This window comes from Chiloscyllium plagiosum, chromosome 9 (genome assembly GCF_004010195.1).
Source record: "Chiloscyllium plagiosum isolate BGI_BamShark_2017 chromosome 9, ASM401019v2, whole genome shotgun sequence".
NCBI lineage: Eukaryota > Metazoa > Chordata > Chondrichthyes > Orectolobiformes > Hemiscylliidae > Chiloscyllium > Chiloscyllium plagiosum.
Window position 1 is genome coordinate 10,493,181 of NC_057718.1, and position 20,245 is coordinate 10,513,425.

At 39.6% G+C, this 20,245-nt stretch overlaps 2 protein-coding genes across 2 annotated transcripts in view; both read right to left on the bottom strand.

Moving 5' to 3' along the window:
- Positions 1 to 2,021: 2,021 nt before the first annotated feature.
- LOC122553203 (endonuclease domain-containing 1 protein-like) lies at positions 2,022 to 3,866 on the bottom strand. Its single transcript, XM_043696800.1, has 2 exons — positions 3,530 to 3,866; positions 2,022 to 2,537 (listed from the first exon to the last, which is right to left on the bottom strand). The coding sequence occupies exons 1-2, from the start codon at positions 3,830 to 3,832 to the stop codon at positions 2,025 to 2,027; spliced, it is 816 nt and encodes a 271-aa protein (XP_043552735.1). The 5' UTR covers positions 3,833 to 3,866; the 3' UTR covers positions 2,022 to 2,024.
- Positions 3,867 to 9,919: 6,053 nt separating this feature from the next.
- ppm1g (protein phosphatase, Mg2+/Mn2+ dependent, 1G) overlaps positions 9,920 to 20,245 on the bottom strand; it is a 46,003-nt gene continuing 35,677 nt past the window's right edge. The window contains exons 6-10 of the mRNA XM_043695359.1: positions 19,135 to 19,266; positions 18,092 to 18,326; positions 17,035 to 17,164; positions 13,071 to 13,173; positions 9,920 to 11,010 (exon numbers count right to left, since the gene is read on the bottom strand). Of these exons, the coding sequence (XP_043551294.1) occupies positions 10,828 to 11,010; positions 13,071 to 13,173; positions 17,035 to 17,164; positions 18,092 to 18,326; positions 19,135 to 19,266 (783 nt within the window). The 3' untranslated portion in view covers positions 9,920 to 10,827. The remainder of the gene's footprint in view (positions 11,011 to 13,070; positions 13,174 to 17,034; positions 17,165 to 18,091; positions 18,327 to 19,134; positions 19,267 to 20,245) is intronic.

The following is a 20,245-nucleotide window of genomic DNA, read 5'->3' on the forward strand; positions in this document are numbered from 1 at the left end:
AAGATCGTATGAGGAAAGGCTGAGGCACTTGGGGTTGTTTTCATTGGAGAAAAGAAGGTTTAGGGGTGACTTGATAGAGATGTACAAGATGATTAGGGGTTTAGATAGGGTTGAGCGTGAGAACCTTTTTCCACGTATGGAGTCAGCTATTACGAGGGGGCATAGCTTTAAATTAAGGGGTGGTAGGTATAGGACAGATGTTAGGGGTAGGTTCTTTACTCAGCGAGTCGTGAGTTCATTGAATGCCCTGCCAGTAGCAGTGGTGGACTCTCCCTCTTTATGGGCATTTAAGCGGGCATTGGATAGGCATATGGAGGATAGTGGGCTAGTGTAGGCTTGGATCGGCGCAACATCGAGGGCCAAATTCTGCACTGTATTCTTCGATGTTCGATGTTTTTCTATATCTATGAAATTCATGAAAACTCTGTAATTTAGACTTGTATAATTAAATGTTACATTATTGGACTAATTATCTTAGTCCTTCTGTGGGATTAATTATATCCCTTACCACTACAGAAATGATAATGAGAATTCCTGTGAAAAAAATTACTTGAAGAAAGTTTGTAACAATATTTTTAAGGGAATCACAGTTCAGTATAATTAAGATGAAAATAATAATCAATAAACTAATCCTGATCAATGACCTATTCATATTAGTTTCTCTGATATCTGTGGCAGTGTTTAAGAAGGCTGTTCTTAAGAGGGTTATGGGAGTCCTGGCATTATCAATGAAAACGGTACAGACATTGGAAAGAGTGGGAGTGACATGCAGACTGCAAAATTCCTCAGCAAATCTGAAATGGTCATTGAGAATGGTCCGTGAGGTGTTAAACCAGACAGGAGCTTGACTGAAGAGATTGAGATTTGAAAACCCGGTAGAGCTTGAGGGAGTTTGGTTGCATTGGTTGGGGTTATTTGTACTAAACCTGTTAGGAAGAAAATACTTCAAAATTGAGAAAATTCCCAATAAAATTATTATTATCCCAAAAAAAGTGAGAGTAGAATATACGAGTGGAATAGTTTTGTACTTTCCAAAGCTGGTGAGCAGGTAGAAATAATGTGTGGGGTTAAGAAGGCTAAAGATCCAAGTTATGCTTGTAATACATAAATGGACGATGTTGCAAATTATCTGTAGCCCCAAGGCTATGGAGAACTTAAGTCCCATAACAACAGTCGATATTGTCCCATAGGTCCCCAAGATAATCGTAACTACTAGTGAGATCGAGCCCCCCAAGACCGTCACAGCAATTGTCCAACCTCCTAGAAGCAGGCTAGGGAGAAATAACACACCAGACAGGAGGACTTTCCAGAACACAGGAATTCTGGTGATGGCTGGCCAATACTTGGATACCAGATTCCAGAGACTAGAAAGGGCATGGAAAAGCCATCTGAATTTGTTGCTATGAGAAGGATGGTTATCGTTTGCTGTCCTAATGTGCTCAATGATTTTGAGAGGTATGTTTGGGAGCTGGTTTGTTGAAAGAGCAGTCAGAAGAATGGCTCCAGAAAGCAAACCAACTAAGGAGATGAGGAAGGTGAGCAATGAGCTGAAGACAGGCAGCACAAAGCTTGCCAAATTCAGGAGACTAAAACTCGCCCAGGAAAGCAATACGAATAGGTGACTGAGTGCATTAATGATGTGAGTGGGGATGCTGGCGATGGACATCAGAAGGAACTCAACTACACTGGTGATGAGGCTCAGAAGACTATTGGCAATGAACAGGAACCCCTTGATCACCAGGAATGCGATTTGTGAGCAAATGTTACCAATCAATCCGAGGATTGCCAATAGAACCCCAACGGCAACAGCCAGAAATAGATTGACGAGAGCCACAACCATACTTATGATTCTCAAAACAACATTCCCCAGACCACACATGACTCCAAACACCCCATAAATAACCAAAGCCACACAATGATAGACACCCATTATAATAAAGCTCACAGCATGAAACAAGGTCATTGAGATGTTACTGAGCTCCAGGCTGTATAGTCTTTCATACCATTTTGGCTTTAGAAACTCTTCAAGCTCTTCCAGCTTCAGACCATTTCGGGTTGACTTCAATGGATTCATCAAACAGTTTTTCCAATTCATTCAGAGTAATCAGGGTCATTCCTGTCTCTTGTAGAATGTAACCACCAGATTTGAGTGATTTCTTTTTAGGCTTATTTCTGTGATCAGAATCATTTGAGCAGCAGCTGAAATAGCTGTAAACTCCTCTGGGTATGTTAACCCGCTCGTTAAGGAATTTGTCTGATGGGATGGCTCCAGTGATCACAAACAGTGTTGTAAGTGGTGGACACATCATATTTTTTATTATTTTCTCAGCAAAATGAAACCATTTGGTGTTCCACTGCCGTGTCATAGGCACGACATTGGTGAGGGTGCATGAGGCCTTACCACTGCCAGGGTTAAATGAGAATGGAAACAAGTGACCCCGTTCATATGACTTATTTCTGTAATCACTGTTGAGGGCTTGGTTGTTCTCAACTCCTTGCTCCATGCTCATCTCATCTGAACTATCAGGTCGATCCAACTGAAAAGGACAATGAAAATAGTCAGTTCCAATCCTGACTTTCTTCATTAATTCAATCCTCATTTGTTACAAAAAAAAAACTCACAGACACAATCAGAATCTTAATCCCTGTTAATTCCCACTTCATACCCTTCATCAACCCCCATTTATTGGCTGTGCTTCAACTAAGTAATCCTAGAGATGTGCAGTAAAACAGTAATCCAGATGAGACCATCCTCATTAATTGGAGCATAGAATTTCAAGAGCATTGACGTTGAATGTAAAGAAGCCAATTGTTAGACTTTAGCTAGGGTATTGTGTACAATTGTGCTGGGGTACAATTCTGGGCGTCACATTATAGGTAGATGGAAACAGGTTGGAGAGAGTGCAGAAATGATTTACCAGAATGATTTCAGGGATGAGAAACTTCAGTTTTGGGAACAGACTAATGAAGTTGGAACTTCTCTCCTTGGACAGAAAAAAGCTAAGAGGAGATCCAGAACCTTGACACTGTAGGTAAGGAGAAACTTGTTTCCGCTTGTAAGCCAGAGGGCATGGATTTAAAATCAAACGTGAAGTGGTTATTTGGATAAAATAAAGTGTGCAAGGGGATGGAGAAAAGGCGGGAAATTGGCACCAGCTAATGATACCCGTTTGAGGAGCTAATGCAGGCAAGATGGGCTGACTGGCCTCCTTTTGTACCATAACATATCTAACAAACCCCACAAAAGCAATTTAAGAATTTAAAACAAGCCCCCTTTTCCCCATCAAAATAAAAATCCCAAATTGCTTCCCAAGTAGCTGTGAAAATCCCACTCTGGCAATGTTGGGAATTTTACAAGGAGCAGTTTGAATTCCCAAAGAGCCTTGATGGGATTTGGACCCCAGCCCAAAATTATCTTTGCAAATCCTTACCGACCGTCATACCGAGAGGATCCATTCCTCATCCTCAAGGTGTACCATTAGCGACCGGATTTATGGAAGAAACATTCAGTGGTGACAGTACACCTTACCTGCGGTTCAATGAAAAAAAAATTCGGCCTTCTGTCCTTCTCACAGCTTATTGTTTTAGCCCTATAAGCCGAATATAGCGGAATGCGCAGGTCTGTGCTGTACGCTGTGGCGAAGTGGAACTGGGAACGATAATACTGGCAGATTCTTTTGGGCTTAATGATCTTAAATAGGAAGGGTTCCTCGCCGTTACAGAAAAACTGGCTGCATTCGTGAAAAGAGTTTACAACTTTCCCCTCCGTTGCCCACGGGATGATGAGAGTCGAGAGCAGAACCAAACTGCACCATCTCATAATCCAATACATGTTCGGCCACTTACTGCCTCTGCGATAATGAAAAGCTCAGTTTGCAGACCACAGTTTTCAGTTTCGAACTTCCTTGCATTTCTGAACAACCCAATCAGAGGAGTTCGACGTCAGGTATTATCCAACCCCGAATGTTTCTTAAGATTGTGAGCTGCCTTCTTGCAGTTTTAAGGAATTCAGTAATCCCCGCAAGTGCTATCCAGAAAGGAGATTTCCTATCAGTGAGGTTGAAGGATCTGGGAAATTGATCCATTTTATCTTAATGGTCTACCCGAGGAGTAATCGCTGGATCTGAAACAAGGCGACTTGCAGGAGATCCAGAGTCTCTTGGTGTTGCTGCCTCTAAGGATCCACTGGGACCTGTGAGGGATCTCACAATGTATCCACGCTGTCACTGGATCACACTGCTTCGTCTTGTTTTTTTTTCCCTGACTAGGAGAGTACTGCTTCTTGGACAATAAGCTTTGTCAACACACTTCCCCCTTGTGTAGGATGATGTAGCCTATACACACATCATGCTGAGAGAGCCATAATATGATGCAATTTCTTTCATACACAGAAAAAGATTCCATTCCATCAAAGTACTAATCATTGGTGACATTTAGCATTCCATCTTAGAAATGTGCACTACTTACCTTGGGAAGATAGTATTCTGAAGTTGTGACGTAAACTGGGATTTATCATTTTATTTGCTGAGAATTTGGGATTCTGGTTTTGAGTTAGTAACTGGTAGGACAAACCCATCAGAGGGAGTTGCGTTGGGAGTTCTTAACATCAGCTCTGGACCCCATGAAGTCTCATGGCTTCAGGTTAAACATGGGCAAGGAAACCTCCTAATGATTGCCACACACTGTCCTCTATTGGTTGATGAATCAGTACCCCATCACATTGAAAATACTTGGAGGTAACTCTGAGGGCGACAAAGGTGTTAAATGTACTCTGGGTGGGAGATTTCAGTATCCACCACCAAGGGTAGCTCAGCAACAGATCGACTGATGGAGCTGGTCAGGTCCCAAAGGATATAACAGCTAGACTTGATTTGTAGCACGGGTTGAGGGAATGAGCAAGAGGGAAAGACATACTCAGCCTCACCTTTACCAATCTGATAGCTGCAGGTGCACCTGTCCATGTCAGTATTGGTAAGAGCGATCACCGCACGGTCCTTATGGAGACCAAGTCCCGGTTTACATTGAGAATCTCATCATGTTGTGTTGCACTATCACTGTGCCAACTGACGCAGACTTCAAACAGATCTAGCAACTCAAGACTGGGCATTCATGAGGAGCTGGAGACCATCAAATGCAACAGAATTGTGTTCAGGCACAATCTGCAACCTCATTGCATGACATACCCCCATCCAACCATTACCATCAAGCTAAGGGATCAACCCCAGTTCAGTGCAGAAAGGCATGCCAGGACCAGCTCTGTGCATATCTAAAAATGAGGTGTCAACCTGATTAAGCTACCAAACAGGAGCTCTTATATGCCAAACAGCATAAGCAGCAAGTGGTAGAGCTATTTTTTTATATATTCATTTGAGGGGTGTGGGCATTGCTGGATTGTTAGCATTTATTGCCTATGCCTAGTTGCTCTGAAGGTGGAATAGTGCGCTTAGGGAGGAAATTCCAGGATTTTGACCTGGCAACAGTGAAGGAGTGACAATATGTTTCCAACACACAATGGTGAATGGCTTAGAGAGGAACTTAAAGATGGTGGCATTTCCATATATCCGTTGTCCTTAGAGATGGAAGTCATCATGGGCTTGAAAGTTGCATCTTGTGGAAACCACACACTTACTGCTGCTGAGTGTTGGTGGTGGTGAGTGAATGCTTGTGGATGTTGTGCGAATCAAGCGGGGTGCTTTTCCTGAAATAACATCAAGCTTCTTGAGTGTTATCAGGGCCACAGTCATCCAGGCACGTGAGGAGTCTTCCATCACTCTCTTGACGTGTGCCTTGTAGATGGTGGATAAGCTACAGGGAGTCAAGTAGTGAATTACTGGCCACAGTATTCCTAGCCTCTTGCAGTCACTGTGTTTACGTGGTGAGTCTAGCTGAGCGTCTGGTCAATGATAACCCCAGGATGTTGATAGTGGTGAATTCAGTGCTGGTAAAACCATTGACTGGCAATGGGCATTGGTTAGATTGTCTCTTTTTGCAATGGTCAGATCATAGTACTTACATAGTGCAAATGGTACTTGCCAAGCCTAGATGTTGGCAATGAAACAGACTACAGACAGGAAGTAGAAGACCTGGAAAAATGATGCACTGAGAACAACCTAGTTCTAAATGCCAGCAAAACCAAGAAACTCATTATTGACTTTTGGCAGGATGTTACTCATGCCCCTCTATAAGTTAACAGCACAGAGGTGGAACGACTGGAGAATGTCAAATTTCTGGGAGTGGTCATCCACAAGTTTTCTTGGACTCTTCATGGGGAGGCACTGGTTACTAAGGCCCAACGTCTCTTCTTCCTCAGGCAACTGAAAAAAATTGGCATGACGGTAAATACCTTTACCAACTAGTACTAGGACCAACCAGCTTCAGCTGCTTCATCAATGACCTGCCCTCCATCACAAGGTCAGAAGTTCAACAACATTAGTGACTCCTCAGACATGGAAGGTCTGGGCAGCACGGTGGCACAGTGGTTAGCACTGCTGCCTCACAGCGCCAGAGACCCGGGTTCAATTCCTGCCTCAGGTGCTTTGCGTGAAGTTTGCACATTCTCCCAGTGTCCGCGTGGGTTTCCTCCCACAGTCCAAAAATGTGCAGGTTAGGTGAATTGGCCATGCTAAATTGCCCGTAGTGTTAGGTGTAGGGGAATGAGTCTAGTTGGGTTGCTCTTCAGAGGGTCGGTGTGGACTTGTTGGGCCGAAGGGCCTGTTTCCACACTAAGTTATCTAAAAAAAACCATGTTCAAATGCAACAAGATCTAGACAACATCCAGGCTTGAGCTGACAAGTGGCAAGTAACATTCATGCTGCACAAAATGTTTGGGTAATGGTTATTTCCTGGCAAGACAATGTAACTGCAACCCCTTGACATCCCATTGTGTTGCCACCTATGAATGCCCTGCTAACATGTGGGAGAGTTTACCATTAACCAGAAGCTCAACTGGACTTACCATATGAACACAGAGGCTCCTAAAGCAGGCCAGAGATTAGGAATAATGTGGCAGGTCACATCCTAACTTCCCATAATCTGTCCAATATCTACAAGGCACAAGTTAGAAGTGTGATGGAATACTCCCAGCTTGCCTGGATGGAGTGTAGTTCCAACACTCAAAGACAAAGTCTGTTTTATGGGCACCATATCCACAAGCATCCACTCCGTCCACCACCAACACTCAGTAACAGCAGTGTGTAATATTTACAAGTTGTACTGCAGATATTTGGCAAACACTAAAAATCACACAACACCAGGTTATAGTCCAACAGGTTTATTTGGAAGCACTAGCTTTTTGAGCGCTGCTCCTTCATCAGGTGGTTTTTGTAGCCACCTGAAGGAGCAGCGCTCCAAAAGCTAGTGCTTTCAAATAAACCTGTTGGACTATTACCTGGTGTTGTGAGATTTTTAACTTTGTCCACCCCGGTCCAACACCTGCACCTCCAAGTCTTGGCAAAGATTCTGGGACAATGGCAGCAGAAAATTGGGAACACTACTAGTTCCCCTCCAAGTCACTCACCATTCTAACCTGAAAATATATTCTTGTTCCTTATGGTCACTGGGTCAAAATCCTGAAATTATCTTAAGGACATTTTAGGTCTAACTACAGGAAATGGAATTTAGCAGTTCATCACTACATTCTCAAGGGCAATTAGGAATGAGTAATAAATGCCGGCCAGTCAGCAACACGTAATGAATGAACAAATAAATAAATAAATAACATCATTTAAGTTGAACCTCAGTGTATTTAGGACTCTGACTTTTAGATTCCCGTTTCCTAGACACATATTTAAATAGTGTTATGTGAACTTGAATTTATAATGTCACTAGGTTAAAGTCCAAACAAGCCTTATGAATGTACATGCCCACATCATATGGAAGGCAGTGGCTCAACGAGGCAGCTCACCAGCATCTTAGAGGGGTCATAAATTGCCTTGTCAGTGATATCTGCATCCCACAAAAAGTAACCAAAAAAATCTAATTATGATATTGTTGAAGTTTCTTAGAATAGTGAGCTAGGTCCAAGTATCTGAAGTAGTTTCAATGACTTTCTGTCCATTGTAAGGCTGTTCACTAATAATTGCACAATGTTCAGAATTATCCCAAATCTTCAAACTCCAGACAGTCCATGTCCAAGCCTTTTTGCATGTGGTTATTATTCAAACTTATATTAAGTTACAAGTAACATTCATGACCAAATACTATTGGGGGATGGGGGGTGGCACGATTAACCAGAAACTGAGTTGGATTGAGCCAAGAGCAATTCAGACCTGGGAAATCTGCAATAAATTGCCTCCTGTCTCACCAAAGCCTATGCATCACTTACAAGATGCGTCAAGAGCATGACACTGATTCAATCACTACTGAAGACCTGAACACCATCAATGTTAAGGCATCCCACTTGATTGTTCCACCTTAAAACATTCACCCATACTAGAGAACCAGTGAATTCATTGAGAATTCATTTAAAAAATGCACTGCAGCAACTCACAATGCCTCCAAACTCATGATCAAGGGCCCATTTTCAGAAGCATTAGCACCTTCAAGTTGCATTCAAAGCCTCAAACTATGCTGACTTTGAACCTTATTGCCATTCCTTAACTGCCACTGGGCCAAACCCTTTGTAATAGCACGGAGCGTACATATATATCACATAGACGGCAGTGGTTCAAGGACATAGGTCACTTACACCCTCTCAAGGCCATTAGGGATAGGAGACAAATTCTAGCCTTGTTGTAAAACTCATTTCGCACAAACAACAAAAAACTCACCCAAAGATGTAATGATGTTATTTGTAACTAAAAACTAGGAAGGTCTTAAATCTGAGAAAAAAGAATTTCCAGGTTCCTTAAACAACCTTGACATATCTAGCATTGGTTTTAGATTGGAAAATGCACTTTTACTGAAATTGGACTGAATTTAAGTCACATCACAAGTGTTCATTCTAAAGATCGTTCAATTATTCTGCTTGTTACAAACCTCAGGCCATGACAAACTGCTTCAATAAAGTTGTTCACTGTTAGAATGTAGGCCAAATGAGGTCAGTTATGCACAGCAAGATCCCACAAACTGTGATGAGATAAACAAGGTATCAAAGATGTTAGCAGTGATTTAGATGTTGGTCAAGACCAAAGAAAATATTTGTTCATTTGCGAATAGTGCAATGGATCTTTCAGGCAAAAACAGATCAAATTCTTGTCAAGAGGGATTACTGAAGTAACATAGTACTTAACACATTAGGATATCACATTCTGGATCTTGCATCTAACTGAGCAGAACTGTCTGTGCCAAGATCATTCATAAAGCAAAATTATAGTCAATTTATGAATCACAAAGCTTTACTTGGATAAAAATATTTTTCCATGAAAATGATGTTACCAATAGACTGCTTTATATTACAAATAATTTATGGGGATGCTAGATTTCTCTTTAGCCAAAGGGTACGTCAACATTAATTAAACAAGTCAAGTCAAAGGGTGGGTCCCTACTGTGAATGTGTCACAGACAGAACTACTCCGCAAAAATAGCCATGGTAGTTGAAATTGGGATCAGTTCATGCTTCAACTCAACTTCAGTGGCTCGCCAACATGATCAAGATGAAGCAAGTTTGCACATTCACGACCTTTTAAGAGAGGGAGAAATGATTCCCATGATCTTTTAAAAAGGGAAATGATGTCCCATCTGGATTTTCACATTGTCTTTAAGGCGTGAAATACGTATGAGCAAATAATATTTCAAAACACATTCCACACAAACCCAATGAATTGAAAGAGACCCATGCTAACAAGGCAGGTATTATTTACATATGTGAAATGCAGTCGACAAAATCAAATGGTGAAACACCAAAAGGATGGCATGATTCTCAAAGAAGGTCACTTTGTTTACATGATATGTCCAGTGCAACAAAAAAAAAGGCTGTAAAAAAATTAAAAATTGTTTTCTTTTAATATATAAAAGTGGTTGAAAGTTCCTCTCTGATGTAGCATTCACAGGGCAGTGCAGCTTCTCGACTTCATCTTTTTGATATCTATGGCGATACTGAGTCATTTCGAGTGAATGCCGGTATACAAAGGAATTGAAAAGGAAACCGAAATCCCTTTGAAGTCCAACATTGCCGTAATGTTTACAAATACATATCGCTCAAAAATGTTAATGTTCTCTTGATTTTTGCTTTTAAAAATTGAAACATCGAAGAAAATTCCAAAGCCCCAAATATTTTTCCACCTCATCTCAACACAAAAGGATTGCTGGAACAAAAATGATATTTTCCATCTTCAAGCAGAGACAAATGGCATTCAATGTAACAGCTCACTTTTGAAGTAAACCTCAGTGTTGCTGCATATTTAATCACCCCAAACTCCTTTCTTTTTAAAAAAAAAGTTATTTTTGAAAAATGTCCTCATTTCTGATTCCTGCAAAATTTAAGAATTATTTAATTTGGTTTCTTTGTGGAGTGAAACAAAGTACTTCCTGTATCAAAAACCCCCATGAGAAAAAAGGAATGGATCTTTCCAGACATCAAAATCCCCTTACAACAACAAACTCAATAGATAGCCACTTCTTTTAGTCTCCAAGTGCCGGCGTGCTACAATGTAGGTTTCCTGGATTGACTGCTGCTAAAGGACGTGTGCTTCACACACATGGTAACCTAGGGTGTAAACTAAGGCTACATTGTACAATACTTCAGATTTATTTTTATATAATTTCCAGCAATTGTTTGCTGTATTTTTTTTTAAAAAAGATCTCAAGGTTCATTAATTACACAATAATGTCAGGCCTCAGTTGATTCCAAACAACCCCTTCCCCAACCATTTCCTTGGGTGTGCCATGTTATTCGTTTCTCGCCTTCTTCCCATTTTCTTTTTCATCATCTGTTGAGTCAGGACGTTTTCGCTTGCTGCAGTCAGCCTGGATTTTCACGGGCCGTGGTTTAAAAGAGATGATAATACAAGTCATATTGTCACATCCAGTACCATCTCCTGATGTGTCAGGTGCCAAACACTGATCTAAGAGCTATAAACAAAAAAAAAGGTAAATAATGGCTACAGTACACGAAGACGGTATATAGAAAACCAAAATTAAAGATCTCCTACAGAGAACAAAACTGTAATTATCCTACTACATCACTATCTTCATCTTTAGTCATGAATCCTTTTTAACTTTTAATGCATTTTAATGCTCATTTGAACGAGCGGAGATTGCATTGAAATACATAAAACTCTTAGAGGAGGAGGAGGAGGGGCTAGATAGATTACAAGCTTGTGATACCTGTGATTGAAAAGTCTAGAACTAAAAGGCCATAGTCTCAGCATAGGGGAGCTGCCCTTAGGAGTGGATTAAGAAGTTACTTTAAGGATTGAGAATTTTTAGCAATCTCAACCCAAAGCAGTCAATGTTCAATTTTTGAGTAGATTCAAGATTCATAGCAATAGAATTTGGGAAACTTAGTAAAAAAGTGGATCTAAAGTCAAAGATCAAGCCTAATTTAATTGAAGGCAGAGTATGCTTGAGTGGTCATATCACCCTTCGCTCTTCCTGTCATGTCCTAAGCTCAAAGCAGCTAAAGAGATCAGCAATTAGAATGAAATTTAATCAAAATGTTGAACATTCTACATAATATGCCACATTCTGTGTAAGGATATTTCTATTGAATTTCTTGCTGGATCTATGATTAGTGAAGCTATATTTATGGCTCCTAGTTTTGAATACATATCCTACCATCAACCCATGCTATTTAAAAAACAAAGAATGTTTGGCTCTTCATATTGGTTTGGTGCAAGGACAGTCTGCATTTAAATTGTGTCTCAAGCATAGTAATTTACCCCAGGAACAAGTTAAAACAAAATTTGACTTCAAATGACAAACGGAACATTACAATAAAGTCAAAAGACTTGGTTAAAGCAGCAGAGTTTAAGGAGCATCTCAAAAGGAGGAAAACAGTGTCACAAAGCTTGTTCCTTTTTTCAAGGTTACTATGACCTTGGTTTTCTTTCAGAAGGATAATAAACCACTCTCAGTTCCGATTAGTCTGGTTTGGTACAGAGATTAAAGGGATGGAGAGGCCTTTTTGTTTATATGTAAAGCAGATGAGACTTCAGGCTAAAGTGGTCATGTTTCAGAAGTGACCTGTATAAACAAAGGGGAGTGGTCAGCTCTCTAGCTGCACTGAGCAGTTTATTTCAGTCCAGAACTGTAAGGGAGTTCAACAGTGAGCTGTGTGGAAACAAACAGTCTCTTCTGCCCTTCTAACTTCAACTTGTAAGCATCTGACCCTTTATACTGGTTTCTAAGTGGGTTTGCTTATTGGGACAGTTGCGTATATTCGGAACAGCATACTTAAGTCTAGTTTGGATAGACTGAGATCTGTAGGGGTTCTTTATTATGTTTTTCATGTTTCATTGTGTAATTGTGTGAATAATTCTTTTTTGTCTGTTTTAAACCTAGTAGTCAACCTCACTAACTTAATCTGGGTAATTTTCACTGTACACTTACCAAAACAAATTGCAAAGTTTTAGTCTGGGCTGCCTGCTTAAGAATATTTTGAGTGGTCTGGCCTAGTCCATAATAACACAAGTTGAGAGACAGAGGATCAAGCAGAAAACAAATTCCTTGGAAAACTGTGGACTCAAAAATATTCAATGCCCTACGTTCTATCCTCAGCTGTTGCCTTCCAGACACCCTTCAAACATAGCAATTCAGAAACCATACTTCATGGAATAATTGCTCATTTTGAATTATTTAACTAACCTTAAATCCTATGATCAAATATGTGTTCAGCTTTTCTACAAAAGGAATTAATTAGTCTCCTGTTGAGAGTCTGGTTCACACGTACACTTCTCTACAAGAAGAGCAATTTTTTTGAATTTCAAGTTCCTTTATTAAATGCATACGTGAAGCTCAACTTTGCCAGGACTTACTGTTTCCTTGTGACAAATAATAGATCATTTTAAACAGCTCAGGGGAAAAGGATTCTGGGGGTGCAGAGAGTGAGCAAGAGCAAGAGTGAATGATATTCCCCCTGGCAAGATTTGTTGAATGCCCTTTTCCTTCACAATCATGACAGCTGTACCTACCTCTTCAGATATGGAAGACAGCAACCTCAAGTCTCCATTCTCATCTGTTTTGTTGATGCGTTCACTGATGAAATCTACTACTTCCTGGCTGCTCATTACATTCCTGAAAAGAAAGACGAATGACTGAAGATGCAAGACCCATTTCTAGAATCCCTCCCAAATCAGGTAACCATTGTTTGGAAAGCAAAACACTGTACAATAATTCTGGGTGGCTGAATGTTAAATAGAAGATAGATTAAGATAGTCAGTCTTGCTTTCTTTTGAGAAATACTGATTCAAGAGGAGTCATTAGAAAAGTGTTCCAAGTCAACCAGGTTTCCTAAAAGTAAGGAGAAGAGAATGGGTTTGTTTGACCCTTCTGTTTGTGTAAATCATTTTGAGATTTCAAGAGTATGCTTGCTCTGCTTCAAGGAATGTTGGAAGCCAGCAAATGGGAAGACGGGAAGAAAATATAGTACAGCATGCTGAAGCTGTAGAAAAGTCTGACTTGGGTGATTCGCCTCAGCTCCACTTTAGATTTTAAAAATTCAAACAAAATCCTGTGCAGACCAGTATCTGCTGGTAAATTTGGTAGTGAGAATCACACAACATTTCTTTATTCTAAAGTCAAAATAGCAATCTTGTTTCACAGTTGAATGTGTTATTTGGTACTCAAATACTAATATCAGCGGCACGGTTAGCACTGCTGCCTCATAGTACCAGGGTCCCAGGATCAATTCCAGTCTCTGGCAACTGTCTGTATGGAGTTTGCTCATAGTGTTAGGTGCATTAGGCAGAGTGAAATGGGTCTGGGTGGGTTACTCTTCGGAGGGTCAGTGTGGACTTGTTAGGCCGAAGGGCCTGCTTCCACACAGTAAAGAATCTAATCTCCAATCTAATCTTTCACTTTGACAGCCTGGTGTGTGGTGCACTTCCATATAATGAGCAGCATTCAAAGTAGCTTTGCAAACATTTCCCTTTCTCTCAGTGCCTGGAAATATCTCAACACCAAACTGGGGTTCAAAACTTGGTGAGAAAATATTAATAAATTAGCAGAAATCTGATCAATTGAACATTGCTATTTTTTAAAAGTGAACTTATTTTTCTAATCAACCTGTTCAGAGATGATGTTATACATTTCTGGAGCAAGTGGGACTTGAACTCAGGTCTCAGGTCAAGAGGTGGGTACACTACCACTGTATCACAAGAGGGCCCAACGTTGCTGGTTGAAATGATTAGAGCACATTGCTTTCAGTTGTTCATCCACGAGTTAAAACATTGACTAATTTTACATCAGTAACTCAGTAATGTAGAAACCCCAAATGAAGAAGTCAGATTTGCTCGTCAAGTAAAACAGGAAAGGTCTGTTTTCACTGACTCAGTAAATACAAACTTTCAAGTAAAAACTTGCTCTGGATCACCTGGTATGTCTTCTTATTCACAGTAAACTACATGAAAGACATTTTTTAGGCTGACAAAAAAATTCTCAAAAATTGATAAGACTCTAACATAAGCTCATATGCAACATAATCTTTATAAAGATTGGTCCTCAGATCCAAGAGGACCAGAAGCTATCAGAATTTAGCTGCACGTGTAGACTCTCATTGATTATTTCTTTAGGTGCATTATTTTGGCTGTGGCATATAGAATTTAGCAAATGGAAGCTCAGAGTGTTGGTAGCAGGAATGGAGTTTGACAGGATACCAGAATTACTTTTCCTTCTATTTAGCAAAAAAGATGTAGAAGAACTTGAAAGTCCAACTTAACAGACAGTTGAGATCGAAACTCTCACTTGACGACTGGCACTAATGTTAACATGGTACAGGCAGTCCATGGGTTATGAACTCTGTTCCCAAGTATATTCGCAAATCGATCTGTATGCATGTCAGTACACAGTGCAGCATTGTATAAAATATCAGTTTGTAAGTACGATCAAACGTTCGCGTGCCGGATCCCTAAAATAGTAGCATATCTCATTCACAAGTATGAGCTTTCATAAGTTGGATATTTGTAAGTCACGGACCATCTTTCCTTGCCATATTGTACTGGAGTGTTGGCCAAGATTTGTGCTTAATTTTAAAGGGTCTAACTTCCACAAATAATTAAGCAAAGCGGAAATCCGATCATGAACAGGGTCAAAGCAAATAATAGGTTCATTCAATTTTCATTTTGCAGCAGGGCCATTGGACAGCAGCCAAGAATCTTAAAACTTCTGCTCTTTTCCGTATGGAGTTAATTGTGACACAAACCCAAATCAATTAATTCAGTATGGACTTTGTTGAATCAAAGGAGATTAAGATCAATATGACTCTACCCACTGGTTGATCAGAACTGATTTATGATTAAATCCATTTATGTGCTACTAATAGCTATTGCGATTACCCGTTGGATCACAGCCTTGCTCCTAATAACAATTAGTAATGACATCGTTATTATTGCAAGTTTAGAAAAAGCAAAGTATTGAAATGCAATAAATATTGTTATCCAGCACATACACTACTTAATGGAAGCAATATTGACTTGGACAGTTGAGTGCTGTCAGTAATTAATTGGAATAACTACCAAAGTAAATTTCAAACAAAAAACATACAGTTGAATAAGAATCACTAAAAAAAAAATCACAGATATTTTCTAATCATCCCATGCAAAGCTGTTGTCTTACACACTGCTGGAGCATGTAGAACTTGAACAGACTTGCCAAATCACTACCACTGCACCAGAAGATCCAATCTTGTATACTGTTATAGATTTTTCTAATCAGACCTGTTCAGGCATGTTATTACACAGCTCTGGAGCAAGCAGGACTTGAATGTGGGTCTTCTGGTTCAGATGTACAGATATTACCATCACCCCACAATAGCTCAAGAAGTGACTATAGATCAAAAGCATTAGCTGCCTTCAGGTGTGATGGCCCTAAGCTAGTCATTGGCCAACTAAATCTCATCGATAGCCATGACAGTGTTCAAACAACATTGAACTTTGATACAGCCACAGGCTGGAAGCACTTATTCATCAGAGGTGTGGGATGTCTGTGGAGGTTGGTGGAACATTCCAATATATAATGCATTGAATAATGCTAACTTTATTTATCATGCAGACAGAAGAATTAGGTAAATTTTTGTTTCTGCCAGCAAGGGACGTAGCAATTCAATAATCTCGAGGTAGGCATAGCCTCATTGCACATAACAGAATTGTGATCTGTAGTAGTGGCATTATATTTCAATTAAAGGCAAAACACTGTAGATGCTGGAAATTTTAAACAGAATACTGGAGAAACTCAGGAGGTCTGGCAGCATTTGTGAAGAGAAAGACAATGTACTAGACTTGAAACGTTAACTATTTCTCTTTCCACAGATGCTGCCACACCTGTTGAGTTTCTCCAGCATTCTCTGCTTGTATCTTCTTTCAGTTGTTCATTCAAAACTTAAAACAAACAACTATGGAGAGGTGAAGAGGTCAAGAGAAGCGTATACCAACAACTAAGAGATCTGACTGAAGGCTCTACTGCCAATAAAAATAAATAAATTTGAACAAGGTCATAGAGCTGATAGTGTAGAATGACCTAGGTGGTCATGGAGGAATTTAGTCCAAGATAAATATTTTAAACTTAAATATGAAGAAAGAGATCTAGTGAAGGCTTGTGAAGACAGAAGATGAGTTATTGTAAAGACTTGAGTGGCAAAAGTGTGTAAAGGATTACAGGCACTAAGTTTGCACTGGAGTGAAGTTGGGCAATGCCACATCAGTAGAAGGAAGTAATTTGGTGATGAGAATATGCTGAGTAAATCTCAGCAAAATGCAATTATAAAGCATCTTTACTATAGCAGAATGCCCCAAGACATTCAAAGCTTTTGAGACAGAAGATATACTAGGAGTGACCAAAAGCTTTGTCAAAGTCTGCTTTAGAGGATTTTACACTTCAGCTCCTCTCATTAGTTCCAACAAATGAGAGAACTTCATAAACTCAAATCTAATAATTACTTACCATATACCGTCACATGCAATTACCATGAAATCATGGTCTTCATTTAATGTCAACACTTTGAGGTCAGGTAGGGCCGAGATCATCTGTTCCTCTGGAGGAAGGTTCTTATTCCTCTTGTAGAAATGATCACCTGTAACAACAGTCACAAAGCAACACTTCAGTAAACAACACTTGTTAATTTTGGAGACAGGATTTCAGGCCCAGCATACATTAAAATCACTTGATGTTCCTATTAGGAGGAGACACTTTCTCACAAGCATCAGTGTCACTAATTACAAACCATCTAACAAGCCTTGAATTAGAAAGATTTTAACATGCTGGAAATACAGGTCTCTAATGCACAAGTTCCAGAAATAAAGATTGACAGCCAAGAGGCAAATTCTCCATGCTGATTAGAAAAAAATCAGTGTTTCTTTAATGAACAAACTCAAAGCCATGCATCAATTCAGGTGATCACAGAGTCATTTCAGCACCTAGTTTATTAAATAGGGCACGCAATTTTAAAAATACCATAAGCAAGAGAATAACTTTCAACTCCATTTTAGACTGGCAGCGTTGGGGGGGGGGCTAATAATGCAAAATAATTAAAAAATGAACAGGAAATTTCAAGTTACATTGAGTTTTGTTGTGCTTTTTAATGTTTGAGATTTTGATAAGGTTCTTCCCTCTTTTGTGATGCATTTGCCCAGCCCCAATATTTGGGGATCTCAACCACAACTACTCATATGCATGGAAGGTTAGCCATGATTCAACAGACTGAGACAATTTTTATCTTTGATGGGATGGCCTGCCTTTCAAGTCAAAGCTTTAAAAGTGGGTTAAAAATTATAATGGTCAACTGCTCAACAGGCAGCAAGTAAAATCCTTATTTCCAAATCTGTAACCTGGCACAGAAAAATTAATTTCCATTCCAAGGAGATATACAGAAACAAGAAAGAGAAATTTAAGTTTGTACGTTTAACCTAAGAGGCTTTCAAGATATTATATAGTAAGTCAATGTTTGAGTCAATATAAAGCTTGGAACAACAAATCTGTCAGGAGAAACAAAGTTGATTACCTATTGCTCGAGAAAGGTTCAACCCTCCATTGACTCTCCCATCCAAAGTAACCTTTCCGCCAGCATTCTTGATTCTGGCCAGTTCTACTTCATCTTCTGGTTTGTGGTCATAGGACATGTCAATTGCCTTGCCATTCTCCGAAACCACACACCGGGAGTCTCCAGCATTCGCCACTATCAGTTGCTTCCCACGGATCAGGGCCACAACAGCCGTTGTGCCGCTGTCAGAGCCAGGCTAGGAATCAAAAGTGATTCAATAAACAAAGTTTTCAACTGCCTTTGCACAGTAAATTAAGTGGCACTTATGTTCTGGGCAGACCTGTTTTGGTGTATACTTGCCCTTAACGTGTGATCTGATGGAAGATATAGTATTTCAAACAATTAAGTTAGCAGCTTTACATGTGTAAAGAGTACTTAACAAAGGTCCTTTACTCTCCAACCAAATTAGTTATGTCATGCTACAATGTCACATACTACTGCACTAACATGACAAGGGCATGATGAGAAAATAATCTCAAATGAAAATGCACTATGACTCTATGACTGGCCCTGAACTTGATGTTACTTAGGAATGGTCCACTTAAATGAAATACGAAAGAGTTTTCAACAGTTCTTTGTCTTTTGGCACAACAGCATTTCATGACAGGAAAACATTTCATGTTTGTACAGCGTCATAAGTTAATTAAATAATTTAATACATTTTAATACATTTCATATGATTTGCAGTAGTGAGGCCCTCAATGCAAATTACCTCCCTGGTGCTAAAATCATTTGTTTAAACATAGTTCCAAATAAAGCAAAAAAATACTCATTGGCCAAAGGCACTGAAGACAGCAGTATCAGTAGTACTGTGTCATGCTCAGCAAGGCCAATGACTTCTAAAGCAGCAAGATGTATGACAAGTGACAGGGAAACAAATGTCCTACTTTGTCACCATACAATACCACAACATAAAACAATTTATTAATACATATTTAAATGCTAGAAAGTCAGCCTACTGAAGTTCAGACGTGCACATTAAGCATCTTTAAGACCATGCCTACCTCCTCTTTACCATCCATTCCTGGCAACATAATATCATCTTCTTCTTCTGCTTCATCACTGTCATCTTGCTCTTCCTCTTCCTCATCCTCCTCCTCCTCATCACTGCTGTATTCGTCCTCTTCACTGCAATCCTGCCATTGAAAATTTTAACAAAGTACAAGATACATGGTAAGTTGAAGCGCGTCCTCAGTTGTAAAGGAATTATTCACCAATAATCCAGCTGTGTATGTTTAAATAAAAATTAAAGATATACATACTAAAAAAGAAAATACTTTGATATAACTTGAACCTTTAATGATCAGCAGGCATCACAAAACACTTTAACAGCCTACAAAGTAATCTTCAATCGCAAGAATATAGGAAATGCGACAGCTAATTTGCACACAGCAAGATTATACAAACAGCAACTTGATACCTTCCAGATAATCAACATTTGTACTTTTGATTGAGGCTATTGATGCACTAGGACGCTGAGCTAACTACTCTATTCTTCTTCAAATTAGTACTCAGGAATCTTTTTAAAGCCCACTGAGAGCAGATTGGGCTCGGGGGTTTGGTTTAATAGTCAAGTCATCCCTTGGTAGTGCACTGGAGTTTTGGCATGGATTTCTATGCTCAATTGCAAGAGAGGAGCTTGAAACTGATTTATTTGGTTCAGTTGAATTCAAAACGTGTGACAGGTTAAACTGTATTTATGAATTCATGCTGTTATTCTAACAGCAACAAACGTTTGTTTGTAACATTACTAAAAAAGGAAAAAAAGCTCTCAATGTCCATAAGACAAAGGAGCATAAATTAGGCCATATAGTCCATCAAGTCTGCTCTGCCCTTCAAATATGGCTGACAAATTTCTCAACCTAATTCCCCTGCTTTCTCCCCGTAAGTAGTCAGTAGTCAGACATCATTGTAGTATACACATTTTCAATTATTTCAGAAAGATTTGAGGTTTGCAACTACTAAGCAATATAAATATAAACAACAGCAATAACAATATCCAGTTGAGAGGAGGGTGTGGGTGCGTTGGTGGTGTACTCAAAAACCTACAATATTCTTACAGGATTACACATAGTAAATGCAAGAACAATGTTCCCAATAACATGGGAGTCCACA

Bases quoted from the DNA above. Each gene is read 5' to 3' on its own strand.
- LOC122553203 (XM_043696800.1), bottom strand. From the start codon at position 3,832: ATGTATTGGATTATGAGATGGTGCAGTTTGGTTCTGCTCTCGACTCTC. The intron at 2,538-3,529 runs GTAAGGTGTACT...TGTCCTTTTCAG, and splicing joins TTTTTTTCATTGAACCGCAG to TTGGATCGACCTGATAGTTC.